The sequence below is a fragment of the Bufo gargarizans genome, chromosome 1, assembly GCF_014858855.1.
Source record: "Bufo gargarizans isolate SCDJY-AF-19 chromosome 1, ASM1485885v1, whole genome shotgun sequence".
Lineage (NCBI taxonomy): Eukaryota > Metazoa > Chordata > Amphibia > Anura > Bufonidae > Bufo > Bufo gargarizans.
The window spans coordinates 159,556,196-159,575,252 of record NC_058080.1 but is presented as its reverse complement, the minus strand read 5'-3'; the positions used below and the strand labels follow the sequence as shown (position 1 = coordinate 159,575,252).

At 41.8% G+C, this 19,057-nt stretch overlaps 1 protein-coding gene across 1 annotated transcript in view; it reads right to left on the bottom strand.

Annotated features, from left to right (window-relative positions):
* Positions 1–556: 556 nt before the first annotated feature.
* TMEM192 (transmembrane protein 192) overlaps positions 557–19,057 on the bottom strand; it is an 87,368-nt gene continuing 68,867 nt past the window's right edge. Inside the window, exons 5-6 of the mRNA XM_044299890.1 lie at positions 15,240–15,342; positions 557–4,380 (exon numbers count right to left, since the gene is read on the bottom strand). Of these exons, the coding sequence (XP_044155825.1) occupies positions 4,227–4,380; positions 15,240–15,342 (257 nt within the window). The 3' untranslated portion in view covers positions 557–4,226. The remainder of the gene's footprint in view (positions 4,381–15,239; positions 15,343–19,057) is intronic.

Genomic DNA, 19,057 nt, shown 5'->3' with positions numbered 1-19,057 from the left:
CCACACCATAAGAAACACTTTCCGCCAAAAGTGGGTAAAAATTGCAGTGCGTCTTATGAAGCGAATACTAGTGAGCACTTCCCCCTATGGATCAGGAGAGGCAAGTTCATTTACTTCTTTTAGGTCTCAAATGTAGGATGTGGGCCTAATCTGAGGTCTGATGGAGTTGTGATGGTGTGATGAAGAAATGGGGTCTGATGGGCATCTGATCTGAGGTGTGATGACACATGGGGCTCTGATTTTGGGGATCTGAGGAAAAATATTGTTTTCCCTCCTCTAAAACCTTGTGTGTCTTATGTTGAAGGAAATACAGTGTGTATGTAATTATATATAATTATACACACACACACACACACAGTCCAGAATTCATTACAGGTTCATGAGCAACATCAAGTTTTTTCTCCGTAAACCTCGCCTGTTGTCTGTGGAAGAGCAGCTTCTGTCCTTGGACTGTAATGTTGTTAAGCTGTAATACAAGACGAACCATGGACAGGTTTGGCATTGTTTCTGGAGGAAAGCAACCATGTTTTTCTATGCATAGGCAACTCATTTGATGCAATGTCACCGTTTCTTTATTAAGTAGACAAGTAAGATATTGCAGCATTTGTTATAATTAACTGAACATCACTGTACTAATCACAAGACATTGTTCAAAAGTGGTAAAAAAAAGTAATACGTCCCAGTACAAAAACATACACCAGGATTAACAGAAATGGCTTCCAACTGTCTTCAGTAGTTTAAGCATGTAGGAAACAGAAGATAACAGTCATTCTGGGACCTGAAAGGGAAATACCTGTAATAACACCGTAGTAACATACTATGCTCATCCAATATCCCTGCAATAGGGTTTTAGTGCACATAAACCCAAGCAGCTTTCACAAGATTCACTCCATGATCATCCTCACAAGACGCATTTATTATAGCCAGTTAGTACTTCCGTATACACTTACGAAAAGAACACTCGAGCATGCCCAATGTACATCCAGCCATACAAGAGAGTGGAGAAGTGTCACACCACTACATAATGATGTACACAGCTCCATGTACGATATGAAGTGGCTCAATCTGCAGTGGAAAATGCATATTATTTCAAGCATACATACACGTATACACAGTATATTATGGGCCACAGCATACTCTGTCCATCATAAGTCCCATAGTGTGTGATCAGAGGTCGAATAAATAGGTTTTATACAGTCATTCATCAGATGCAGAACATTTACTTCTTATGCAGTCTTAAAAGCAGAGCAGGTAAAGAGAGATGTTTAATGCAGGTCTTTGACAAGAAGATTTCTAGAATGATTAAAGGGCATTTTTATTTGACTTCACGTATTTGTACCTACGAAACTGGTTGAAATGTTACATGTTTGGCAGCTGAAGGCATCTGTGTTGGTCCCATGTTCATATGTGCCCACATTGCTGAGAGAAAATGATGTCATATGGAAATGAGCTCAGGCTCTGCTCTCTCTGCAACTGCTGCGCCCTCTACACTTTGCTTGCCAGGGCCGGGCAGTGAAAAAGTCATCACACCTGGCCCTGTTAAAGCGGGCATAGCAGTTGCTCCTAGAGGCTCATTTGCATATATTAAAACTTCATTTTGCTCAGCAATATGGGCACAAATGAAGATGGGACCAACACAGATGCCTTTAGCTGCCAAGGGCACATGCAACAGGTCAGGGAGTTTCATAGGTACAAATCTGCTGACAGATGCCCTTTAAATGTGAAGTCTTCTGCAAATGGTGCAGAGATTGCATTAGGAGTAGTAAAGCTATTTGACATAAAGTCAAATAAAGTGTAATAAGGGTATGTTGGTTTCTATAGAAATCAGCTGCTGAAATGCAGAAGTTTTAGGTATATATTTTTTCAACAGCGTTTTCACCTGCATAAATGGCTGCAAAAAACATACCAAGTAAGCACTTCTCGAAAAAAAAAGAATTTTTTATCCAAGGAAAGACATTTCAAATGATTTTGACGCAAATTGTGGCAAGTTAAAAAACGCTTTGCACATTTTGCCGTCTGAACATGGCCTCGGGTTGGTTATAGTTTTGGGACCACTCTTTGGCGTGTGAACTAACAAATACCCTTCTATATATTGTAACATGTACGGTGAACAGTCATTTGTAACTGGAAAGAGATCAGCCAGCAAATTTTACATTTCAAATAATATCATGTAAATGTCATTGACATATTCCTTCTGTCCAGATAATTCATTACTATATGTAAGAGCAAGGCAGAAGTCCTTAGCAAAAGTCAGTAGGTAGAGTTTGCTTTATCAAAAAATACCTTCAAAAATTAACATGGCAAGAAGCTATTTTTTTTTTTTTTTTCATGTGAATAGTAGAACCTTAAAAATAAATACAGAAAACTAAAAAATACTATTAAAATAAAATATAAGGAAACATGAAATGGGAATCACAGTTTGTATATATACGTATAGACCAAACCAGAAAAACCTAAAAATCTCAGCAAACAAAAAACAGGCTAAATTATAGTCTAAAAAGGAAAAAAAAAAAAAAACAGAACATAAAACACAACCCTGTTATAAAACTAAGGATGAAAAAATATGGATGGACCATTTCAGTAGTCAAATAATATTGTTTTTGTGTCTTAAAGGGGTTATTTAAGAACACTTTTACATAGCTACCAGCAACCTGTCCTAGAATGTAAGATTTGGTTGTTACCACTTTGCCTAGAAAGAAAAGCCTCGCTACTCACTATACCCTCTGGAACTTGTATGTACTACATATTGGGGAGTTTTCCTGTCAGGCTGCTCTGCCATGATGGCCTAGCATAGGCAGGATCACATCATTACCATCTATTGTAGGGCACTATAGTGTGCAGTAAGGCCCTTCACCCCACTAGACGGTTATGCAAGTGGCAGCAACCAGTCCTGCTCTCATTCTAGGACAGGATGCTGGTGGACAGAGAACCCCCTTTAAAATAACAACTTTAATATGAGGGTAACAAAATCAGCTGCAATTTACATGAAAACCACAGTTGCATAAAAAATAAATTAAAAAAACACAGGCAAAGGCAATTATCAAGCAAAATGCATACGACTTTACGTTAGGTCTAGCATAACCATCAACAATTGGAAATTATCCAGGAAAACCTATTCCTATTTTTGTGGATTAATACTCATGATTTGTGATCGATTGAAAGTAACAAGCACATATTATTAGACCATTGAACAAAATATTGCATACAAATGGATTTTCTGTCTAGTGAAGTGTCAATATAAAAATCGACTGGAAAAAAAAAGTTAAAGGCTATATACAACTACAACCAATTCTGAAATGTTCCAATGCACCTCAAGCAGAAAATTTACAAAGTTTGCAAATCGACTTGATTAAAAAAATTAAATATCCTACCATTTTGTACTTACAGCTTCTATGGGTCTCTATGGTCACAGACAAGAATTATAAAGTGATTATGGTTGCAGGCTACAAACAATCCCTGTGTCATCTGAAGCCTGTAGTCATCCTTATTATCATATGTATACATTACATATAGTACACTACATATAATTAGGAGGATGACTTCAGGGTCAGACAACACAGAGTTTGTTTGTAGTCTAACCATGGAGTCATCATTCAGTATGTGATTTTTTAAAATCAAGACCATTTGCAAAATAGTTTAAATTTTTATTTTAACATGCATGGAAGTAAAGAAAAAAAATTGTTGCAATTGTGGACATACCCTTTAAATAAATACCACAATAAATCACAAAAAGATAAGATTTTTGGAGAGGTCAGTAAGAGCAGCCGTAAATATTCAATAACGGCCGGCCAAATAACAGCCATCTCTCCATACTCCTTCACAGTTGGGCCAAAAGGGTATGTGTACTCAATGGGGAGGGAGGAGAACAAAAGGATCGAGCAAAAATATCCACTTTGTCTGACCCTTCTCTCCCCTGGCATCATCTGTGATAACTCTTGAAAGTCAACTTTATGATGGTCAATAACACAGTACGTTGTAGCTTCGAACCATTAGGCTTTGGGCTCATTCACACGACCATGCCGTGTTTTGCGGTCTGCAAATTGCGGATCGCAAAATACGGATGCCGCCCGTGTGCCTTCTGCAATTTGTGGAACGGCACAGATGGCCCATGCTATCCGCATCTTTTGCAGCCCTATTGAAGTGAATGGGTCCGAACCCGAGCCGCAAAAAATGTGGCTCGGATGCGGAACCAAACCATGGTCGTGTGATTGAGCCCTTTGTCAGAGTCACGCTCCTTGATTTTCCGCTATTCTGCATTGCTGCTGTGTCTGCTGTGCTGTAAGAGCCAGAAGCTGTTGACTAAGCAGTGCGTTGTGACGCTGTAGATATTCTATGGTATCTCCCTGTTTTTCAACCACATCTTCTAGGCTTGTTCCTTCCCTATAAAACAAAAATAAAATGATTGAGAATGGACACACTCCTGAACAAATACACCATATTATACAACAATACATCTCCAGATCATAAGTGAATAACTGATTCGGTGGGTGTCAAACCATGAGATGTATGAACTATGAACAGACAAGATAACAGGATTGTTTCAATGTCCCAATGCATTAATCATAATCTTAACATAATATGATATTCTACAATTACTTTAGGGTGTTCTTCAGGAATTAATAAAACCAAATTACTGAAAATACTTATACTTAGAAATACATTCCCAAATACCTTTCATTAGTTATAATGGCTCATTTTGTCTGAGGAGCAATCATTAGGATAAATAAAATGGGCGCTGCCCTATTAGTATACACAAAACCTGTTCTACTCACACAGGAGGACAAGTTAATTCAGAACACTGAGGTAAAGAGCTTCCTCATCCTCCTCTCTGCTCGTCAGGGATTATCATCCTGAATACAGTTTAATATGGTCATCAGCTGATTCTCTGTAGGAATGGAGTTCATGAGGAGACATGAGGAGGGTGGGGGTGTAGCTAATGAGCAGCAGCACTTGTATGCAGTCCCCATTACCACAGCCCCACATTACCAGTCTGTCCTGTCCATCCTCTCTGTACTTCATATCTCCTCATGAGCTCCATTCCCAGCGACTGTTTTATTTCTTCTAATGATTGCCATGGTGCGGCAGAATTTGCAACTTCTCCCCGCTTATGCCAGGTCTGAAAAAGTAGGCGTAGTGTAGGTTTAGGCGTAGAAAATGGTCTAAATGTAAGACAGCAATGAAGCCGCCTTACATTTAGAGCCGGCACCTCTACATAACTTCGGCGATCCACCGCAAGCTATAGGGTTTCTTAAGATCATAGTTAGTAGTTACAGTGGCTCTACCGTTCCAAATCCGCAGATTAGGTGCACACTCCACGGCACATCCCCTGCCAATATAAACAATTGGAAGGGTCTGGAGGGCACTCAAATATCTGGCGTTGCAAGGAAACTTATATATGGATATCTAAAAGGTATTTATTCAATACATATTTGCATTAAAATCAGTGTCCACCTCAAAAAAAAATAATATAGATTTAAAGAAATGATTTCCTGGCGTTTCCTTGCAAAGCTAGATATTTGAGTGCCCTCCAGACCATTTGTGGCTGCTTAAGATCGAAGTCTAAATCACCGGTCTTCATGAATGTGCCCCTTAGTATTTGGGAGTTCAATATAGTGTCCAGACTTAGAGTACTTTCACACTAGCGTTTTTGTTTTCCGGTATTGAGTTCCATCACAGAGGCCCAATACCGGGAAAAAACTAATCAGTTTTATCCTAATGCATTCTAAATGGAGAGCTAGCCATTCAGGATGCATCAGTTCAGTCCCTCTAACATTTTTTTGGACGGAGAAAATACCGCAGCATGCTGCAGTGTTATCTCGGGCTAAAAATACTGATCACTTGCCAGAATGCGGATCCAGCATTAATTTACATTGAAGTGTATTAGTGCCGGATGCGGCATTAAGTGTTCCAGCAAAACGCAGACCTTTAAAAATGCAAATGCCACCAGATAGACTGATGCGGTATTTCAATGCATTTGTCAGACGGATCCATCTGACAAATGCCATCAGTTTGCGTCCGTATTGACGGATCCGGCGGGCGAGGGAACTGCCTCACGGAATACTGTGCCGCAAGTCTGAAAGCACCCTTAGCAATTCTCATCACTGCATAGTGTCTGAAACATACACATATAAAAAGTCCTGGGATTAATCCATGCTTAGTCCATGTGGCAGATTTTTTAGGTATAATGAAGCAAGCCTTTTAGTTTTAGATCTGGATCTGCGCAGTGTTGCATTCTTCCCTGGTTCTTACACATACAGGTGAAACTCGAAAAATTAGAATATCGTGCAAAGTTCATTTATTTCAGTAATGCAATTTAGTTTCAAAAATCATTTATTTGAAGAATTGTGATTCAAATATAGATAGTTACAGTATCGAACACATTACAGATCAATAATGTGATACAGATCATTATGGTGAAGTTTTGTCAGAGAAAATCTAACAATAACCAAAAAACATACAAACAAATCGGATCAATCGTTTCAGGTACAGGTAAGTACAGTATACAACTATACAATTTTGCACAGGCATTTTACAGCGTGAAAGTGTATCTGAGGTCTACTGCGAAAGATGACAACATCCATGGTTCCCAGACCTTCTCAAAGACATTGACCGTATCTGTCCTGATTGCCGTGAGCCTTTCAGAAAGAAATAATTTGTTAACCCTATCTATGACCGCTTGTTTGCTAACTGAAGGCGAGCGCCACTTGAAAGCGACGTGAATTCTTGCCGCCAGCAAGATAAATTGCGACAATTTAAAGTTGGGCATGGACAACCCTGAGGGCTTGTCACCCAATAAACACAGAGGAATCGTGGCCAAATACCTACAACCTAAGACCAAAGCAATCAGTGAACAGATCCCGTCCCAAAAACGCCTCACCACCGGGCAGCCCCACCAAATGTGTAGCATTGTACCATCCGCATCACATCCCCTAAAGCATTTCTGTGAAACCTCTGGGTACATATGATGTAACCTTGCTGGCACCATGTACATCCTGTGTAAAATTTTTATAGAGGTTTCCGCCAAAGTGACCTGCCAGGAACCTTTTGTAAGTGTTTGTGATCTTCGGAACCATGTAGGGACAGAGGATTCAAGGCCCATATCACTTTCCCAGGCTAACATATAGGGTAGCTTTATCCCTTCTGGGTGAGCGTCAAGATATCCGTATATTCTGGACAGAAGGCCTTGTTTGTATAGGGAATATGCGACCATTCGCTCAAAGGGGGCAAATTCTAGGCTTTGGACTGACCCAGCCAGAGACCTTAAGAAGGAGAATATTCTATTAACGTTAAAAAGTTCTCCATCTGGAGGAGAATGCTTCCCCAAAAAATCGCTTTTAGACTCTAGGGAGCCTCTACGGAGAAATTTATGTAGAACACAGAGGTTCTTGCTGGCCCACCAGTGGAATGACAGGGGATGTAAGCCTGGACGAAACAACGGATTGCCGAATAATGGGGTCAGTGGGGATGGTGTAGACTGCAGCTTATATTTGAACCGGACTGACCTCCAGAGTAACAAAGAATAATGTGATAAAAGGGACGTGGTGCGGACAATCAACGGCAGGGATGGGACCATCCAAATCAAGGCTGCCCAAGTATAAGGCGCCATGTTGGCCATCTCTAAAGAGACCAATAGTGGTTGTTTTTTCTTATCTAACTGTGTTAGAAAGAGTTGGGCCAGTCTCGCCGCCCTGTAGTATCTCCAAAAGTCCGGCACAGATAAGCCCCCTTGGGACTTATGTTTACACATGGTGGACTTAGAAATACGTGGCCTTTTATTAGCCCATATAAATTTCATGACGTCTTTTTGTAGAGATTTCAGGTCGGTCGACGGGATCGGGACGGGGAGGGTCCTAAATAAATACAAGAGTCTAGGAAGTACCACCATTTTAATTATATGAATCTTGCCTACCCACGAAACCGGTAGAGAGGTCCAGGATTTCAAATCTCGTCTGATTTTAGTATACATCGGGGGAAAATTAAATTTATAGACTAATTCGGGTTTGGTGGGCAATAATGTCCCTAGATAGGAAATGTATTGCGATTTAAGCTGGAATGGGAAGTTATGTGTCAGTTGGTCTTTCTGTTGAGAAGGGACATTGCAGGGAAGAAGTTCCGATTTACTGTGATTAATTCTGAGGCCCGAGATTTCTGAGAAGGATTTTAGCAGTTGTAATAGGTTGGGGAGGGACACCAAAGGGTTTGTAATGGACATCAGCAAATCATCCGCAAAAAGGCTCAGCTTGTACTCCGTCCCACCTATAGTCACTCCGCTAATATCAGGATTGTTTCTGATATGAATAGCTAAAGGTTCCATTGCTATGGCAAAAAGGGCAGGAGATAAAGGACAACCTTGTCGTGTACCTCTGTGGATCCGTATAGGGGAGGGGCTAGAGGTGAGAAGTTTAAGATTTGCTTCAGGGCAAGAGTACAATGAACCAATCGCTTTAAGAAATGGGCCAGTTATGCCCATCTTAATCAGAACTTTGTTTATATACTCCCACATGACCGAATCGAATGCCTTTTCTATATCTAGCGCTAATAGGGCTAGGGGAGAATTGCGTCTATTAGCCTCCTGCACAAGGTTCAGTACTTTCCTAATATTGTCTGGAGCCTCTCTCTCAGGAATAAACCCCACCTGGTCCTTATGTATTAAATCAGGCAAAATGTTGTTCAGTCTCCTGGCCAGTATGGAGGTGAAAATTTTATTATCCAGATTAAGGAGGGAAATCGGTCTGTAATTTGATGGGTTTAGAGCAGGGGTGCACAACCTGCGGCCCGGGGGCCACATGCGGCCCTTAATACCATTCTGTGCGGCCCCCAACCATCTGGTAACAGACATGTATGCCTATGTCTTCTGGCTGCTCACATGTATTTTTCATGTATTTCTCCCATTAGATGGGAGTCGTGGAAGTGTAACTAGACATTAATGGTATAAAATGTCTGTTCAATATGCCATAAGTACAATATTTCAGTTGTTAATACAGCTTTAAATTTTAATTTCGGCCCTCGTCATTGGTTAAGTCTGGCAATGTGGCCCCCAACCAGGAAACGTTGTGCACCCCTGGTTTAGAGGGTCTTTGTTGGGTTTGGGAATAACCGTAATGTTAGCTTGTAAAAATTCTCTTGGAGGGGTGTGACCCTGTAGGAGGAGGTTGCAGTACTTAGCAATATGGGTAGAAAGCAATGGAGCAAATTTTTTATAATATAGGGCTGAAAAGCCATCTGGACCCGGGGCTTTACCCAGTTTCAGGTCTTTTATAATTACTTCCACTTCCTCCTCAGAGACCGGTCTGCCAAGTGACGACGTAACCTCTGGAGTGACTCGGGGGATAGGGATCGAGGAGAGGAAGCTTTGTAGGTGGGGTTCAGGGGGGATACTGGGGGTGGAATAAAGTTTTTGGTAAAAAGAGTGGAATATCTGATGGATCACATCTGGGTTAGAAGTAAGCTGACCTGCGGTCGAACGTAGTTGGAAAACCTGATTTAGTCTCTGTTTGGCTTTAAGTTGCGAGGCTAGCATTTTGTCGGGTTTGTTGGCATATCGGTAATAGTATGAAGCTGTCCAACGTAATGCCCTCTCCGTGTTGTTGGAGAGTATGGTGTTCAACTGTGCTTTAGTGTCCCTTATAGCTTTTAATAAATATAGGGATGGAGAGCGTTGGTGGGCCCTCACAAGCCTCTCTAGTTTAGCTTCTAGCGCTCTCTGAGCCCCAGTACGTTCGCGTTTCAGGCGTGAGGCTGCACTAATGAGTTTCCCCCTCATAAATGCCTTGTGGGTTAACCAAACATTCAGCGGGTCAGAGTCCACCGTGCTATTATTCGTAAAGAATTCACGAATGTCTATTTGTAATTTGTCAACTAGTTCAGGTCGGGACAGTAGAGACTCGTTCAACCTCCAATGAAAAGGTATAGATGTTTTGCCAGGACAGTCTATTTCAGCTAAAATCATATCATGGTCAGACCAGGATGAGGGGATATGCCTTGAATAAGAAAGAAATGGTAGAAGACTCGAGGAGGACAGGATCATATCAATCCGCGTGTATATTCGATGTATGGGCGAGTAGTAGGTGTAACCCCTCTGTGACCCATTATGTTCCCTCCATGTGTCTGCTATATTTAATGATTCAAGAACCTTGCGAATTTTAATAACATGAGTACGCGGGCGTATTTGGGTGGGAGGGGATGAGCGGTCCAATATGGGGTTGATAGTGAAATTAAAGTCCCCGCACCAAATAATTTTATGAAACGTGAGTGACTCAATGATGGAGCCCATCTCCCCAAAAAATGAGATAGGGTCCGCATTAGGTGCATATACGTTGACTAAACATAAAGTTTCCTCCTGGTATGTTCCTACTAAAATGACAAATCTCCCATTAGGATCAAGGATTGTTTGTGTAACTGTCATGGGGAAGGAATTTCTCAGTAGCGTTATAACACCCCTGCTTTTTGACTGGAAGGTAGACGAGAAGAATCTAGAGTACTGTGGGTGAAAAAACTTCGGGTGAGACCCTGGAGTATAATGGGACTCCTGAAGACAGAGAACGTCTGGTTTAGGTTTCAAATAAACTGTAAGTGCCGTCTTCCGTTTTCTAGGGGAGTTTAGGCCCCTTACATTATGTGACAATACTTTATACATGGCCCTTGACATCTAAGGGGTTCTGATGTATGCTAAGGAAAGCAGCGTTCTCTGGTTCAGTCACCCCAGCATACCCTTCTTCGCCTGTTATAAAGTTCTCGATACTGTGAAGTGATTGATCCATAACATAAAAACCAAACGTCAAAACAAATAAAATGGTGACTATCACACAGAAAGCATAGTCTAACAATGACTGACTCAAGTCAGCTAACATTAACAGGTTGGATGAGGGGAGAGTTCGCCCTAAAATGGCGCGAATCTCCGTCTCCATCAACCTTTTCAGGAGAGGCAACATGGAAGTCCACTAGGCCTTACCCCTGGAATTGGACTCCATATTAGGGTAAAAAGATCAGCTAAACAGCCGGTGGGGATAATCCGGTGAGATGCCATTCAACCTGGAAGTAGATATAGCTTACAAACAAGTCAGGGCACAACATGACAGAAATAATAGCAGCCCTTAGAAACAATAGAACAACAAGCTCAGTTCTGTAGGAAAACCTGATATCTCGATCCATACTGGTCAGGTTCTAGGGGAGCGACTTGCGGCACCGGTGGACGGGGCGACTGTGGTCCACACTCTGGCTGGTCTTTGAGGCATGGGAGCCGGGTCGGATCCATCTCTCTGGTCATGCGGTATGCCTACCCTATGTAAGGTCTCCAGACCCTCCGACAATGAGCGGATCACATGGGACCTGGAGTTGATCTGGAAGGAGAGTGTGAAGGGGAAGCCCCATCTGTACTTAACTTGTGCCCTCTGCAATGCTTGGGTAACAGGCCGCAACTCACGGCGACGCCGGAGGGTTGATGGCGCCAAATCCGCATAAAGGTGCACAGATGAAGGAAGGCCCGGCAATTCAGGGATGTTTCTGGCAGCCATTAGGATCAGATCCCTGACTTCAGGATGGTGAAATTTCAGAATAACATCCCTGGGAAGGTCATTTGAGCGCGGCTTGCCCAAGGCCCTGTGGACTCTGTCCATTTTCAGGCGGCTCTGATCTTCTTGTGGAAGAAGGGCGGTAAACAGTTCCGTCATAGTGGTAGGCAAGTCTGTAAACAGCTCCGGCAGACCTCTCACCCGGAGATTACCTCTGCGGGATCTATTCTCAAGATCCTCAATCTTGAGCTTGAGTGCCTCTAGTTGTGCGGCATGTGCATCTATGTCCGCTCTGTCTGCCCCTAGCGCATCCGCTATGTCATCAGACCTGGATTCTAGGTCCGAGACCCGTTGTCCCAGATCATGTATCTGGCGTGTGAACTCAGCAACCGCTTGCGAAAGCTCCGTACGGAACAGAGCGGCTATGTTGTCAAAAAGTTCTGTCTGACCTGGTTGCTGGTCTCGAGGCTCCACGATGGCTCCACTGGCAGTGGAGGAGGCGGGGCTAGCTGGAGCTGGAGAGGGATCCGCCATTGCCGTTCTCCCGGCACTTCTGAAAAGTTCAGGCAAAGTCTGTGAAGGGGTCGATGTAATCTCCGACCTCGTCTTCCCTCGGTGGCGGGACATCCTCACACAACTTGCTGCAAAATATGAAGGCTTTTGGAGCCGATATGACGGCGCTTATAAGGGGATTTCCATGGCCCGCGGCACGGAGCTCAGAGAAGCATGTCTTTCTCCTCCGGCTACGCGCATGCGCCCCAGTAATGCAATTTAAAAGGTGAAACCAACATATGAGAGACTCATTACATGCAAAGCGAGATATTTCAAGCCTTTATTTGTTATAATTTGGATGATTATGGTTTACAGTTTATGAAACCCCAAAGTCGCAATCTCAGGTACCCTTTGCTCAGGGGGGTATGGATTAATTAGCTGACTAGATTGTGAAAGTTTGTGCCAAGAATATTGAACCTTTTCACAAAATTCTAAATTTTAAGCTGCATTCATGCAATGTATTTTCATTTGCATTACTGAAATAAATTGACTTTTGCACGATATTCTGTTTCATCACCTTAGTAATCCCTCATATACAAGTCAGTTTTGCGGGAGTCTGTATTGCCATAAATTGTGCCAAATTTATCAAATCTTGCACAATGTTTGATAAATTTGGTGCATCTTCAAGTCTACACTATCTTGAGAGATGTTACTCCAGATTCTATGCCACCCTATTATTGGAGTAAGATTGTGACAATAATTTGTGACCTTTTAAAGAATTGCAGTTGATGAATCTGGCCTAATTTTTTTTTTTACTTCAGTATTGATGCCCTATCCTTAGGATAGGTAATCAATCTCTGTTTGGTGGAGGTACAACTCTCAGAACTCATGCCGACCAACTGTTAGAAGAGGGCGTGGTGCACGAGAGAAAACAAGCCAAAACAGTCCCATACGTTGCATAGAAGCGGTCCTAGGCATTGCAGCCCAGGCCATTCACTTGAATGGAACTGAGCTGCAAATAGGCCAATGAACATTACATAATAGGCCTATGAACAGGTAAGCACCACTGCTGATTGACAGGGGTGTCTGGGGTCGGACCCCCATGATCAGACACTGATGACCTATTTAGAGGATATATCGTTAATACTAAAGTACTGGAAAACCTTTTTAAATCAGCTTAGCAGGCTAACCTTGACCACTTTCCTACCCCATATTTCAAAACTAGAGTGAGTGGTGTAGAAGGCAAAATGTTGCGAATATTTTGGGCAAATAAACCCAAAAAGTCATAAAACCATATTTTGCAACTTTTTGAAGCCAGAATTCTAAAGTGCAGAGTTTGATAAATCCTCCTCATGCAGGTCTGTTATAAAGTCTGGACATTATATTGATCTTCGAGACTAACATTCTGCGATTGTTCTATGTATTGTTTAAAGATCGAAACTGTCTTGTAGCCACATTTTTCTTTATTTTACACCATTTCATGTATACTAATTGCTTAAGATTAATTCACGCAGTTTGACCTCTTGTCATTCCAAACAGAACATAAAGCCAGCAGTTGTACACTGAAGGAGAGGTTACATGGTTTTCTGACACTGTGTCCCATATGTTGTGACTGGAAATTTATGGTCAATCTAAGATTTTATCAATCCCCTTGGTAACCTCCATGCTGTGATGATTATCACTCTTGAGAAGAACTTCTGCAGCATGCCATAGAGCATTGTTTCCTTGGTAACCTTTATGGGATTTAGAAAATCGTGGACGTAACAATCCTTCATGGTCACAAATTATCAGTTTATGTGCAGAGCTTTATAAAAAGTGCAGAAGAGACAGTTAAAAGTAAAACCCAGATGAATCTTCCAGAAACAAACAAACTCTTACCCACAGTTGTGTCTGGCAGGACTGGCACTATGGCTAGGCAAAGGCACCTACAATGTAATATTTGCAAAGACAGGTGCACTCTGCGGTCTTACTAAACCCTTAAACTTATGTTAAAATTGAGAGATTAGCCAACATATCATACTATGGAGGACATGTCTGAGCCCGAGCACTGCATCAAGGTTTCTCAAGTAGCTCAAGTCCTAACACTCACCTACCTGTGCCGTATGGGCAATACCAGGGGCCAGTGGGCGAATTACAGGAGCGTGAGGTCCAACTCACAGACAACTCACCAGTTACCTCCAGCATGTAGCCATGCTAGCAATGGGAGGAGGGAGGAGTCTGCGAGTCCCACTCAAGACTGGCTGATATGGCCCTAAAATACACCTCCAGGCATCTCTATGAAATGGCATAGTGTAAAACAGGCAGGAAGTGCTCAAACCTATAACTGCATATGGGTTTGAGCACTTCCTGCCTGTTTAACACCATGCCATTTTTTCAGTTTGTTTGTATATGAAGGCACCTACAACACCACCTTGTACCAAAGAATGGGGAGCAATTTTTTGCATTTTTAAAATGGTTAAAAAAAAAAAAAGTTATCATGTAGAGAAAGTTAATACAAAGCACATTCTAATGTATACAATGCTCGTATATAGGGGTTACAACCACCCTGAAATCCGGTGGTCGTGCTTGCATCCCATAGGAAAAAGTAATGGCCGGGGCCATGGCATAGGCACACATGTGAAGCAGCTCCGGTCCCTGCCACTTCCCATCTGCGCTGCAGCAGGAATCATAAACCTGGATACAAGCAATATATAATGTGATGGAAAAATGAATCCAGCCAGCAAAGGAGACAATATGGACAATCACAATACATTAGTAAGTACATTGTATTAACTTATTCTACATGATAAATGTAATTTGCTGAAGTGAGAATGTAAGAATGTGTTTTTGTGGGGAGCTGTATTTATATAGGGGTTAGGTCTATGGACTAGGTTTACCTAGGAGGTGTGGATTATGTAGTTATTTTCAGAGTTGTGTATGATTAGGGGTCTTTTTATGGTGCCTGCTCTGGAGCGGGCACCATCTTTAAAAAGATGACATGCGCCATACATGTATAACACCTGTTGTCAAGGGGTGAATAACATGTCTTAAACCTATATGAGCTGTAGGAATAAGCAAGTTGAATTCTTAGGATCTCTCCTTATTTGTGTTGGTTTCCTACCAAACTACAAAAACATACTGATCATTTTAGATCATAAGCCCAGGGGTTCATGTGAATAGTGAACATTGCTGTACAGCACTGTTGAATATGTTGGTGCTATACAAGCAATAAGAAATATATATAATAAAAAATGTTACCTGAATCCAATTCCTGGTTGGATGTGACTTTTAAATGCATGTATTTGCTCCTCTTCAATAATATCTGGTCTAGGCATAATTCTATTGAACTTGTATATCCGCACTGAAAAGCAAAGTGATATATTACGTGTTATGGCCTGTCCATTGGGACCAGATCTTGAAAATTACAAAGTACAAATGAATCTTCAAATTGTTAGTTATCCTACTCCCAACTATTTATATTCTATATAATGTATGTAGGGGCAGATTCATCTATAAGCACATGTCTCCAGGAGGCCCTGAGGGAAAGGTGCCGCACAGTGCATTTATATGCGTTTTATTCATATGATAATTAGGAGGGGGACACCCCGTAAAGGGGCAACTGCACAAGATACTACTGGTTTTCTTGTTCAACATGAAATTTATCAAGATCTTCTACCACTCTTTCAGATGCCTAGAACCTTCTCATAGGTGCCAGGGAAAACAGGGTATGTACCTAGCGTAGTTAAACTGGACCTCAGAGGATAGGTGATAAATGTATGATTAACGTTGGTCTGACCACTAAAACCTTCACCGGACACAATAGTGTGTGGGGGGGGTTCCTAAATTCCCTGTGTGAATGGAGTGGTGGTGTGCTTGCATGACCACTGCTATGGGACTGAAGGAGATAGCCAAGCTCCATACTTGGCAGTCACATGGAAGTTAGCGGAGCAGTGCCAACACATGAGTACTACCACTGCATTCACACAGGAGGTCCCCAATCTGTCATGTGACCGATCCAGCACGTCATCACATTTGTTTCTTTTCCTATAATGGTACAGAAGAATGGAAATGTGAAGACAGATGCAAACCATGTCTTAGTTATGCATGTGTAGCAGGACCTAAAAGCCAATTAAAGGGTCACTGAACTTTATATATAAAAAATGTTAAATGTCGCTGTGAGATATCAAGAGTTTTGATCAGTGAGGATCTGGCTGCTGAGATCCCCAGATATTGCCAGCATGAAGAGAGAAGCGCTCTCTTTCTCTCTCCGTACTGTAGTAGACAGAATCAAAACAGGTCCATAGACTTTTTTTTTTATTGAGCCAGCCTCTGGCAATGAGGAGAGAGAGTGCGATAGGTGAACACATCACTCATTATTCTAGCTTCTAGTGCGGATGCCAGCATTAAGACTTTTTTATTTGGCGACCCTTTAATAATGTTAAATTGAAAATTATACTAAATATGTGGAATTATGATAACATGCATCAATTATACAGCAAACTCTTCATGTACATCAATAAATATTTAACAAAAATACAATCCTTTTTAAAATGTTCCAGTTAAAATTTAGAGGACACTTTCAAAAATGATTTCTTATAAATCTATGCCATGCAACATTTTGAGCAAAGTGAACCCAAATCCTTGGTAGGGCTACTTTCATACTAGAGTTTTAGTTTTCCGGTATTGAGATCCATCATAGGGGCTCAATACCAGAAAAAAAAACGCTTCAGTTTTGTCCCTATTCATTGTCAATGGGGACAAAACTGAACTGAACAGAACACAATGCTCAAAAACGCGTTGCGTTCCCGTACCAGAGAGCAAACCATAACACGTTGTAGTTTGCTTTCCGTCCTGGGATGCAGAGCAAGACGGATCCAGCATGGTCTACAATGCAAGTCAATGGGGACGGATCAGTTTTCTCTGACACACGGATCTGTCCCCTATTGACTTTCAATAGAGTTCATAACGGATCAGTCTTGGGTATGTTAAAGATAATACAACCGAATCCGTTCATAACGGATGCAGATCAGTAACGGAAGCGTTTTTGCTGAACCCTGCCGGATCCAGTAAAAACGCTAGTGTGAAAGTAGCCAGTCAAGCAATTTATGGGCCAACCAGACAAATAGGATCATACTTAAACTGGAGGGAAGGACTTAAAAAAAATTAAAAAAAATTATCTGTGACAAAAACATTAAACATTCAATGCATCAGCTTATTCTTACCCAAAAGGACAACTGTTTCAACAGAGCACTTCCCCACTATATGATCCCATATATGATGTCCCATTAAACCTCCTTTGTCTTCCTTTGTAATGGCAGCATAGCCTTCCACCATTGTTCATCTAGACCACCTGCTTGTTTGGGAGCGGAGTATATGACTGGAATTGTGAGCCTCACAATGTCTCTCCCACAGAAGCACACGAATATCAAACAGCAGGTTGTAAAGTAATCAGACAGGCCACCATCGGATCAGTTGCTGGTGGTCTCTTCCCATCTACTCCATTGTACACTGTATTTTAGAACATGGGTGTCTGATGCTTTAAATGCAATCGTGAAAGAAAATGAAAACAACTGAAAGCCATCAAAACGGCTCACAAAAACAGCAGCGTAAACAAAGGAAGCTGTGTACTTGTAGGCTTTTTATCGATTATCCATAAGTAGGCCAATGAATTTTTTTTTTCACAAATTTACTACGGAAACATTCCTCAGTTTCTGAACTCAGCCTAAGACCTCTTGCACACGAATGTCGTGCATCTGTTCTGTGCAATGGGGCCGCAATCTGTGAACGGGTCTGCATCCGTGATGTGGAGTGCACACAGGCCGGTGCCAGTGTATTGTGGACCCGCCATATGCAGGCCGCAATACGGCCACAGTCATACAACGTTTGTGTGCAAGAGGCCTAAATGACAGCAAAGTTTAGCCTTTAAACTTTTCTTCCTGCTCCTTTGGTGCACGTTTATCTCCTCACATCTGATGTTGGGGGGAAAGTCAGTAGGCCCCCCTACACAAGAAATCAAAGGCTAGTCCTCTTGATATCAGCAGGTCCACCTGACTTTTATGAGTATGGCCAGCTTTAGGCCTACTTTTCACATCTGAAGGACTACAAGAACAATATACAGCCAACAACCTATGTGCTAAACCGCTAACCTTTATTCTGCACTGATACATTGTAGCATGAGAGCCAATATTGGATACATTGGTAGCAAACCCATAAGACGTGAGGTTTTTTTTTTTTTTTTTTTTGCATTTATAAAGGAAAGCATAATATTCCAATTCTAGCATTTTTTTATGTTTTTGGTTGTTTTTTATTTCATTACATTTTAAAAAATGCATTTTTATTTGGGTCTCAAAGAAGCCTAAAGGAAAATACCTGAAGCACAAAGGGGAATTTATCATGCCCTGTGCGCCTGAATTCTGGTCCCAAAATAGGTAATTGCGCAAAAATGTTGTGCCTTTTTGCCCTTTTACACCACACACTCCAGTTTTAAAAAGTGGGTGGAAAATGGGCATAGTTATCTAGGTTAATGCGTTTCACTCCAGATCACAGACTTTTTAAAGAGTCGCAAAAAAGTCAAACCCCCTCCAGTACAAGGATGGAGAAGGAAAGTTTGTGTAACACTTCTAGACAGAAGTTTTAGGGGTCTTTCACACAAGCTGTCCTTTGCGGGAATCACACTGTGTGAGAGAGGGATTCTGCGTTCTGGACTTAGGAAGTGCATGGAATCATCACGATTGATAATGCTGTGTGCCTCTGTGTGACCTTCCTGTAACTGAAGCATACTGACATACAACTATTTCCTCCAGAGATGGGGCGGAGTGATCGCTACTGCCATTGGGCTTCCCCCATAACAACTCCTTGTTTCCCAGCAGCAGATCGTGTTTACACAGGACAATCTGCTGTTGGGAAACTAGGATTTTTGTGTTCGCACAAACGATCCCTTACACAGTAACGCTTGTTCATCTGGTAATCTGCGGTACATTTAATTCGCCAGATCATCACCAACAAGGTGTTAATATGAATGCTCGTTAGTGATGATCTATGCGAATCTTGGCCCGTGTAAGGGGCACTTAACTGCA